The 11,489-nt window shown below is 33.2% G+C and overlaps 1 protein-coding gene across 1 annotated transcript; it reads right to left on the reverse strand.

The window, feature by feature from the left end:
• Positions 1 to 2,299: 2,299 nt before the first annotated feature.
• LOC112715627 (polyadenylate-binding protein 2) lies at positions 2,300 to 7,592 on the reverse strand. The gene is made up of 9 exons (XM_025767405.3): positions 6,574 to 7,592; positions 5,082 to 5,200; positions 4,315 to 4,971; positions 4,157 to 4,234; positions 3,940 to 4,029; positions 3,470 to 3,607; positions 3,163 to 3,336; positions 2,872 to 3,075; positions 2,300 to 2,746 (listed from the first exon to the last, which is right to left on the reverse strand). The coding sequence occupies exons 1-9, from the start codon at positions 6,824 to 6,826 to the stop codon at positions 2,501 to 2,503; spliced, it is 1,959 nt and encodes a 652-aa protein (XP_025623190.1). The 5' UTR covers positions 6,827 to 7,592; the 3' UTR covers positions 2,300 to 2,500.
• Between the last annotated feature and the right edge of the window lie 3,897 nt (positions 7,593 to 11,489).

An 11,489-nucleotide genomic window follows, 5' to 3' on the forward strand; every position in this document is an offset into this window, starting at 1 on the left:
TGGGCATAAAAGGTTTTCTAGAAAGATTGATCAAGAAGTCATTGAGAACATTTAGAACAAGCTTGCTAGTTGGAAGGGGTATCTGCTGAATAAGGTAGGAAGACTTTGTTTGGTTAAGTCGGTAATGGCTTCTATTTCAGTCTACAACATGCAGGTAACTCTACTTTCAAAGAATGCATGTGAAAAGATTGATTCACTGATGCGACAGTTCTTATGGAAATGCTAGAATAATGGGAGAGGGTTGTTTTTAGTTAATTGGTAAGTAGCTATTACTCCCAAAAAGGCAGGTGGTTTGGATGTACGAGATACATATTGTGCTAATCTAGCACTTCTTGGCAAGTTGGTTTGGGATTACTTCAATAATAAAAACAAACTGTGGTGCAGATTGTGATGCAAAAATACCTTCGGAATTCAAATTGTTTTGGTGGTGGTCATGGATAGAATGCGTCGACCATTTGAAAAAACATTCTCAAAACATATGAAGCTCTTAAGGATGGGTTTAGGTGGAATGTAGGGGATGTGCAGCAATCCATGTGGTATGACGAGTGAACTACGTTTGGAAGACTTTGTGATCTTGTTCCCTATGTTCACATATCTGAGTTGGAATTTGTAGTGACTAATTTGTAGCGCGATGGATCTTGGATGGTGGATACACTTGCTACGACAATTCCTCTTGCAGTTATTCCAACCTGATTGAGAACCGACAGATGATTAGCCGTGTTGTGACAGAGCATAGGACCATTTTCACTGAGAGGATGGGATGTAGCCATTGACAACAGTGATGCCCTACATACAGCTTGCCATGGAAAGGAGTAAGAAGGATTGGATGAATGTAATAAGAAAGTAGAAATTCGAGAGGAGCACAGCATCTCCATACGCCTATCTGAAATTCCCACCATTAATTTACATAAGTATTTCTATCTTAGTTTATTTATCTTTATTTTCTATTTATTCCATTAATCAAATTTAAACCAATAATCCAATTATACTTGAATCCGCCTAACTGAGATTTACATGGTGACCATAGCTTGCTTCATACCAACAATCTCTGTGGGATCGACCCTTACTCACGTAAGGTATTACTTGGATGACCCAGTACACTTGCTGGTTAAGATGAACGGAGTTGTGTCCACACATAATCAATAGCCATTAAATAAATCTCATGCAAATACAAAGAGGGTCACAATTTCGTCCACCAATTGGAATGGTAATAGTAATTGGAGCTAGCTATGGCATTTAAATCTTTCGTTGAAGATCAAATTCACTATGTGGCTTAGGCTTCATAACGCTCTCCTGATGGGGGCTTTCCGTTTCAGGAAGCATCTAGCTATTTCAGATTTGTGCCAGAGATGCAATTCGACTCTGAAGACAGTTGAACATTGCTTGCGGAACTGTGTTAATCCGAGAGGCTTTGGCAAATGTTAGATACTCGCTTTATTGACTCGTTTTGAAGACACTTCCATTGAGACGTGGTTTAAAAAAGTCGTGCCTGATAATAAGGTTCTTTTTGGGGCCAAAATGTGATGGTTGGTATAATGATATTTTCAGTGTCGGAAATCATTGGATGAATCACAAGGTAGTTGCCCTTAGCAAAAGCACTGTCATGGATCAAAGATTTTATATACACCATGTTCTTTCAGCACTCTCAAAGATCAATAGTGCTGGAAACTTCCTGTTCTTTCAGCACCCTCAAAAATCAATAATGTTGGAAACTTCCTGTAGATAACACCTTTAAAGTTAATTGTGATGTAAATTTATTTTCTAAATTGAATTTAGCTAATTTTGGCAGTATTATTGTGATGTAAATTTATTTTCTGATTTGAATTTAGCTAATTTTAGCGGTATTATTAAAGACTCTTGACTGCTCTGGTAGTTCTCATAGTCTAGAGGGTACTTGTCTTAACCTAAGATTGCAGTTTGAAAGTCATTGTGTGAACCATAGATACGTCCTTGAAATTGCTGATTTAGTTCACAAAACTTGTCAAGACCTTAGTATGTTCAAGTTGATTGAATAGTTAGCAAAGCAAACAAGGCGATGAATTGAATGACTAGATATGAAACAAGAAATAATTCTAATGTGATTTGGTCAGGGCCTAGTGTTATTCTCCAACAAATCATCCGTTCTGATTTAGGCTAGGAGTTTGTTTTAGTTTTCTCTTTTGTTTAGACACCAAATGAAACAAGGATGACTCAACCTCCCAGTAGTTACTAGAAACATAACAATCATACCCAACGCAATCAAAACTTGGCATAGCAAATCACAGATAATGCATAATCTAACCTCCCAGAAAAAAACTCATGCAACCAAACTAGAAACATGAAATTAAATAATTCCTTGTACCCGGCATAATTTAAATAAGCGTTAAACCAAATGGAGGGGTCCAGAACAAACCAAAAGTATCTAATCTAGTGAAACAAACTCAACCTGAAAACTGTATCAAGCAAGCGCCGACAATAGAGATCCATCATCACTAGGAATGTAAAGCCCAACATATAAATCTCAAGAAACAAGGTTGTCATTGAGTGATAATGAAGCAAGCTGGTCAGCAGCACCGCCAGTCTGCTGCTGCTGTGCAACATTCCTTAAGACGTCCATTGCCTCGGCCACCTTTGCCTTCAGGGCTTCGGGTGACTCGAGCAAGTGCAGAACCTCAGTCTGGTCCATCTCCAGAAGCATTCCAGTCACCTTGGCAGCATTATCAGGCTCCAGCTGTTCCACCAGAGGGTAGAGATTTTCACCCAGCATCTACAAATATACAACCAAACAGTCAGTTATAAAAACTAACAAGCAACAGACCAGGAACTCATCTGATCACACAGGAGAATATAAACAACAATCATTCTAAAATTGAGTGGGGATAGAAGACCTACCGTTCTCTGCTGCTCTGGAGAAGCATTTGCCAATGCAGTAGCCAAAGCCCCAATAGGAATTTGCTGGGAGATTGTTGCATCACGCATAGGCATCCCGGCCACATCATACGGAACAGAAAACATGCCTCCAGCAACACCAGGCATGGGAACATCAGGAACCCTACCACCGGGTGGATAACGATACATACGTCCCCTAGGAAGCATCTGCCAACCCCAAAATAACCAGGTCAGTGTACCAAATAGGATATAGATGATATGCAAAAAAATGAATTGAGATAGAATTCAAGCGACCTGAGGTGACATCATTGGAACTGGATGCTGGGACTGCTGGACTCCACCCGCACGTCTTCCACCAGGACGCTGCCCCTGCTGTCCTTGCTGAACCATTGGCACAAAGAAATTTGGAACAGGAGCCCCGCCAGGCCTCATACCAGGCACAAGTTGTTGTTGATAACCAAACCCAGGCTAGCAAAAGGCAAGAGGCGAGAAGAATAAGGAAATTATTATCCACATAAAGGAGAAACAGGAACAATATTGAGCTCCATTCAAGCTCACCACATGGTTCAAGTCCAGAAACAAAGTAGAAAGAAGGGATTACCTGGGAAGGAATGATAGCAGGAGGGCCTTGACCATAAAATATTTGTTGACCAATACCTGGACCACTAGGGGGATACATTGGCACCCGCGGACCAACAGTGGGTCCCATCGCAATGGGCCGCATTTGAGCAAACTGAGCCTGTATATTTATTTGAGTCCAACATATAAACATCTTCATAGTCACAAAACTAATCCTTATAGAATGGTGACAAGGCAAGGGACATCATCACTACAGCTCATGTTACCAACCTCAAATAACAAAATAACCAGGTATTTTACTACGAAAATCTAGTCTAAGCATACAATAATGTATACAAGTAATGATAAAGTGACCAGAGAAGGCTTGTGTAGATCAGTAATTTTTTTTAAAAGGAGGGAATGGCAAGAGAGATTTTTCTCTGCATTGGTAATACACAATTGCAACTACAAATGGTCTAAGTTAAAAAGTGCTCAATGTTTATAATGAGATACCTGCAATCTAGCTCTTCTATCTTCCTTCCGCTGGGCAAGAGTCACATAGAGGGGTTTGCTTACCACCATTTTTCCATTCATCTCCAAGAGCTACAAAACAGGAAACCAAATAATAATAGAAATCAATAGAAAAATATTATAAAACTAAGGGGAAGAAACCTAATCAGCCGAGAAAAATTACCAATTATTTCCAACAAAAAATTAGCAAATGACTTACAGCTCTAGAGGCCTCCTCAGGAGTTGAGAATGCAACAAACCCTGATCCTCGACTGATTCCATTAGGGTCCCTCATAACCTTTCAATTAAAAAAGGAAATAATGTACAGAGATCGTGTTGCTAGCAAACATATAGCGTGACGCCAAATATACTACATACCTTGCAAGAGGTAATAGTGCCAAATGGGGAGAACAGCTCCTTAAGTTTATCATCTCCAATGGTATCATCTAAGTTTTTGATGTACAAGTTTGCCCCTTGGTATTTGTCAGCAGCTTCTTTCATGCTCTGCTCAAATTTTTGTTTTAACTCATGCTCCCTTTCAGATTTCTTTTGTGCTTTTCCAACATACCATTCTTTGTCATCAAATTTTTTGGCATTAAGTGCTTCAACAGCCCTAGCAGCATCTTCAGGATTCTCAAAGTTAACAAATCCAAAGCACTTGGACTTTCCATCACCATCCCTCATCACAACAGCACTGGTAATGGTCCCAAATTCACCAAAAACCTTGTTCAAATCATCATCCGTGGTTGACTCAGATAGGTTCTTCACAAACACATTGTTAAATTTTGCCTTGTCAGTGGCACTTTCTCTCTCTTGCTTGCGAAGGAAGGGTCCCACATACACTTGCTTATCGTTCAACAACATGCCATTCAGCTTTTCTATGGCTTTCTGAGCAGCTTCTTCGCTATCGAATTGCACAAACCCATACCCTTTTGACTGGCCAGATGAGTCTGTAGCAACCTTGCAAGAAAGGATATTCCCAAAGGAAGAAAATGTATCATGCAATGCCTTGTGATCAATTGCCTTGTCCAAATTCTGCAATAATCCACACAAAAGAAAGAAATGGAGTCAGGATCACCTAGACATGCAAACTGAAAGCTTCTTAGCATTCCATTACAAAGCAATGTGTAAAAAGACGAGCATACCTTGATAAATATGTTTCCAGCACCACTTTTACGAATACTGGGATCACGATGCGAATACATAATGCGGATAGGCTTGTTATTCAGAGGAGTGAAGTTCAGAACATCCAGTGCTCTTGCAGCTGTACACAGGTAGCAAATCTTATGAACGGCAAGAACACTGAATCAGATGATAAAAGAGCAAATAACTTATGGTTCATCACAACATCAATAATAACACAGTAATACTCGGGCAGAGAAGATCATGGAAACACATAAAAGAATATCAGACCAACGACAAACTAATTAAACAAGAAGGATAACCACATCAAATCAAGTTTCAAAATATGGTTATAATTCATGAAACTATTCCCATCGCAGAATGGGCATGGACAGTAACCAAACATGTAATATATTAAAGAGCACAAATTGCATTGGAATATATTCTAGCAATTATTTCCTCCACCATGCTTTCGATGACAAATGTGGAAACTAATTGTTGTACTTTGTAAGAAATCGACAGCAAAGTAAAAAAGTACTCTAAATTTTCTGAAAGTCCAACACCAAGGAGCTTTTCTGGTAAGATGTATTTGAGACATTAGTGATCAAATAGCTCCATGATCTCTTCAAAATTCATCTAGAGTTGAAATTATCATTAGATTTACACCAGTTACTTTTGGAACTACAACAGCTTAGTCTTCCAAATACACGAAAAAGGCCAATGTTAATACTAAATGATCCAGCAGTGCATGTTTTATACACTGATAATGCAGATTACAGGGAAGGGTAAAAATCCCTAGGAAATAGAGTACACCCAAACCCTCTAAATAATCAATAGGCAACAATTTGCTGCACAATGCTTAATTTTTAACATAGCATTCAAACTTCTTTTCCATGCCTCATTGAAAATGTTTGAAAAGATAAATATTTTATATTTTCAATGCCTTGATTATATAAAAAATTTCCATTAGTTTTTAGCCAAATACTTGTTATAATAGAGTACTTCATAAACAAAATATCCCAGTATTTATGCAACAATAAATCATAAAACGATAGATAATTACAAGTGCTCAACAAAGTCTACTGTTGCATTAAAAGAAATTTAGAACATAATATAACCAACTAACCAATGTAAATAAGCCAGTAAATCTTCCGGAGCTTTCAATTATATCAAGCTACTCTAGGTTTCACCAGAGCAAGGCGGCAAACAAAAAATTAGAAGCCTAGCAAGAATCTCTCGCCCATAAACTGACATGAACACATCCGTGAGAACAACACAAACTCAAACAATAAATTAGCACCCAAAAAATGCAAACATATGTTAACCCAAGTCCTGAACTAACTCATTGATAAACAAGCAGCAACCTTATACACAAATCCATTTCACAACCAGAGAACCCGACACATTTTAAATTTAACTACTCAATAGCAGAAAACAGCAAAGGGCGGAATAACCAAACACAAAATAAGTAAAATAAAATAAATAGAAGTAAAAATAAAAAAATAACTAACTAACCATCTTGCGGGTTGCTGTAATTGACATAACCGTAACCGAGCGATCTGCGGCTAGTGAGGTCGGTGCAAACCCTAACGGACACAACCTGACCCAATTGGTTGAATAGGTCATACAACTGCGACTCAGTCACGGTCGGGTCCAGATCCCCAACGTAAAGCGACGTCGTCACGAACTGGTTTCCACCAGCACCACCAGCTGCTCCTCCGTTTGGACCCGCCATCGCATTCTGAGGCTGAACTTGAACCTGAGCCATCTCAATCAACAACAACAACAACAACAGCTACTACAACAACAGCAACAATTACTACTTCAACAACACAACAGCAGCAGCAGTAGCAGAAGAAGAAGAAAATAATAACTCCTGGTTTCTTTTTTCACCCAAATTTTCTTTTTTTCTTTTTTTTTTTTTCTTTTTCTCTTCCCCCTCCTCTTGTTATTCAGAACAATAAAACCCTAAGGAAGAACCGAAAAATAAACCCTAGCTAGACTGAGCTAAACGGTAGATTTGAAGAACAATAACCACAGCCTTCGGAAAAATTTTAGGTTTTTTTCTAAAAATTTTCTATTTTTTGGTTTTTTTTTTTATGGAGAAAAGCGAGGAGAGGGAAGGGAGAGATATGGAGGTAGATGCGAAAAAAGGATAAGTGGTGGCCGCCGGTAAGAAGCGCGGCGGCGCGTGAGAAAGGAAAAAAATGGTGTAATAATAAAAAGTGAAATAGAGAGAGCACAGGAAGAGAGTACCGAAGAGGAAAAAAGGGGAGTGAGAAATGGCGCAGTAAAGAGAGTATATAGTGTGTGGGTTGGGGTTGGGTGGTGGATGATGATGGTGGCGGGTTTGGGTAAACCCTAACACAATCCTTCGATGAAATCTGACCCGTTGGATAAGGGGGTGTGTGGGACCAGCTATGAGATCAGTGGGATGAGGAAAAACAGTAGATAAGGATTTAAGGGGAAAGAAACGTAAGCGGAAGAATGAAGAATCTAGGGTGAAAATTGTGAGTTATGTAATTGCGTTTGACATATTGGACCCATTCACTTTGTAAGAGGTTGTATTTACTACATTACTATGGGCCGTTAAACTGTTAAAAGGGGCATGATCTAAGCTTGGCTTGGTGAGTTGGTGCTGTCATTTGTCTACTTTTAACTATTAAGTCTTTTCTTTCCACATCTTTTTCTTTTACTATCACTCTTTTTTAGACTGATTACATTTTTGGGCTTTGTTTGGGCCGAAACCCAAACCCAAAGAAAACAAATGGATATTCCCTTAATCACTCATGACCAAAAAAATAGAGATATTCCCTTAATCGCCTATATGGTAGGCGTTCAAATCCAAACCGATCCAAATTAAACCACTTATCCAATCCAATCTAAATAAAAAATCGATTAAAACCGTACTAATTCGGATTTGATTGGATTCTATTTTTTGTAAACTACTGGATCAGATCGGATTTTGGATCTACTTTTCATAACCAATCAAATCCAATCCAAACTGCACAATGTGTTATAATATTATTATTTTATTAAATATTTACAATTATACTTATAACATGTTCAATTTTTTATATATTTTTATATTATTCATGTATTATTATTATTATTATTTAATAAATATTTTATGTTCAAAATGTTATTTATTTATTTATTTTAATTAACCTAGAATTTTATTTCCATTGTTATATTATTTTTGGTTTTTTAAGATATTGTTGAGATTTGTTATGTCATTGTTGATTATTTAAAATTTTATGTTGAGACTTGTTATATGTATTTAATTTTTTTAATTTATAAAACCGCAAATCCAATCCAATCAAAACCGCTTGAAATTGGATCAGATCAGATCGGATTTTTTTAAAAAAAAGCATCCAATTCAAACCGCACTGTAAGTAGAACTAGTGTTCGAATCGGATGAGTTTTTGACTCAAAACCGATCAAAACCCTACCGCGAACACCCCTGGTATATGGTCCGCAATCAGCCTCTACACATGAATTGTTCAACTTTTTTAACACTTGCTATCCAACCCATTGGCAAAATTCACCCGGTTTCTAATCCTACCCAACCTAGTCAAATAAAATTGTTAATTCGTTTCGCTGTAAGTAGAGTTGAGTTGAGTGTAGAACTAATTGGATGGGTGAGTGTTGAATCAAGACCTCTCACCTAATATAAAAATTTTTTATTATTGAGCTAAGATTATCAATTGATAATTTAACACTTTTATTTATATAAAAACTAATTCAATTTTAGTGATATACAAATACAACATTATATCACATTTTATTTATGTTTGTATTATCTATAACAATATATAATGGCAAAACCTGTTTTGGTGTTCAAAATTCTTTTCCAATTTTACCATTTCCAATATTACCCACTAGATATCAGTTATTCTATGTTAAAAAATTTCTACTGCTTTATCTTCTTTCTTCTCACATACATTCACGTTCTCTCTATCTTATTAATTCACATTCACGGAACTTCTATCATTATCTTCTACCTCTCTTACTATCTATCATCTCATATTATTGTTACTGTATAATAAAAAAAATTTTCGTATTGGATGTAAATTATTGTTGCAGAATTTTTTATTTGGATATATTTCTAAAAAATAAAAGTAAAATAATTCAATAAGGACAATTTTTTTAAAAATAAATTTACAAAAAATAATTTTCTCTTCAAATTATTATCATACTCTCTTAATATACTCTAGGTACCTACATAATATATAATGTCGTCTAAATTTAAGTTTCAATATTACCCGAGAAAAGTTTATTATTAAAAAAAATTTCTCCCATACATCCGACAGTGACATGGAATAAAAAAACTTTCACACATTTTTTACAGCAACTCTATCAAAATTTTTTATTGGACGTTAATTATTCATGCGGATTATTTTTATTGTGGATATGCTTTTAAAAGAATAAAAGTAAAATAGTTTAACAAGATAATATTTTTTTTAAAAAGTTACGCAAAATAATTTTTGTACCAATATATTAGAATTCATTTTACATATAATATTCATTCATCTAAATTCATTCATTGGGTACCTTATAAAAATTATATTTAAGTAATTTTTTTATCTTATAACCATTTTATATTTTAGAATTCAAAATTTTGTATTTTTATTTTTATTTCAGGTTTATTTTTATGTATATTTTAGCTCTATTAATAAAAAAGTATTAACATTAGTTTTAATATTTAATTTTTATAGGATAAATAAAAAAGAATTGAAAAACTATTTATTATAAAAGAAGTTAAATCTATTTCTTCACTATAGGAATATATATAATTCAGTATTGAATGAATAAAAATAAATATATGTTTATTTAATTTTTAAAATTTTACATTAATTATTAAAATCATGATATCATAGATGTACTCCTATAAAAAAATGAAAATGACTTGGTAACTATTTTTTTGTTGAAAGGAAACATGACTTAAAGTCTAAATTAAACAACTATAGATAAGTAAAATAAGTAATAAAAAACAGACATAAAATTTAACTTTTTTTATTATTTGGTACAAAAATAAATATAATAAAATAAATCATTGTTCTCATACATAATGACATAAAATTTAACATTATCCTTCTCTAGAGCCATCTATTTTTTTAGTTTTTATTCTTATTTTTGTACTTTATTTTAATTTTATTAAACCAAAAAGTACTAATGTCATTTAACTTTAATTTTCAACTTTTATCATAATAAAAATATGTGAATTATATGCATTAGATAATAAAAAAATTACTCATAATAAAAAAAAGTTAAATTTATTCATTCGTTACATTTATAGGAGTGTAGATGATTCACATAAGAGTTACGAGATTTTTCTTTTTGAACTTTATTTTTAAATTAGTATTCATCCTTGAGTGTAATAATCATGAACTAATATATGATGGTAACTAAATGCGATTGAAGAGAAGATAGAAAGTGAATAAAAAAAATAGAGGAAGAAAGAGATAACAAGCTAATATAAGAGTGGTGGTGAAATAAATAAATTTACAAAATATTTATAAATTTTTATCTTCATTGTTAGCATTATACCTAAATTAATTTAAATTCACTTATTCTATATATTAACAAAATTAAATAACTAATAATAAATTTTTTTATTTTTATTTTATTATTCTATACAAAATTTTTGAATGCTTGATATCTTATTTTTTTAAATGATAAAATATGACTTAACAAGTAAGTATGAAAAATAAGTATTTATATAATAGTTATATATCTGGATATCTAAATCAAACAAGAATATAATTTTTTTAACAAATCTTTAACAACTAAAAAATTAACACAATGGATATGTATGAATCAAAGTGATAAAAAAATGAGAGTTGCGATAATGATATGGTGGTAATAGATTGCGGTAATAGATTGCGGTTGAGGTTAATAGAAGAAGAAAACAAGGAAGGACAATAAAACAAGGAACTATAATAGTGACGGCGAGACAATAATAGTTATACATGTAAAAAAATAATAAGAAAAAATAATAGTGTATAGTATAATGAAATGATATAGTCAAAATAAAAATTAATAATTTTCAAATAATAATAAAATTTAAGATAATTAAAGTTGTTCAATATAAGATTAAAGAAATAATTTTTTATCTATTAGAATTATGTATCTTCTAAAAGAGCGTTTTGAATATGAATATAAATTTTTAAATTTATTTCAAATTAAATAGGATTGAGAAAATAAATAAATTTAATATATAAATAATTAATTTGTAAATAATATTAGTAAGTTTTTATCTTGATTTTGTTACACATAATAACAACTTAATTTTTTTATTTTTTAATTTAAACTTATTTATTTTATACATTTTACATATATTAAATAATTTAAAATATTTATTTTTTCATAATTTATTTTTAATTATTGATATTAAATTTCTAATTTTAAAAATAAAAATATAAAAATAT

Source organism: Arachis hypogaea, chromosome 10, assembly GCF_003086295.3.
Source record: "Arachis hypogaea cultivar Tifrunner chromosome 10, arahy.Tifrunner.gnm2.J5K5, whole genome shotgun sequence".
NCBI lineage: Eukaryota > Viridiplantae > Streptophyta > Magnoliopsida > Fabales > Fabaceae > Arachis > Arachis hypogaea.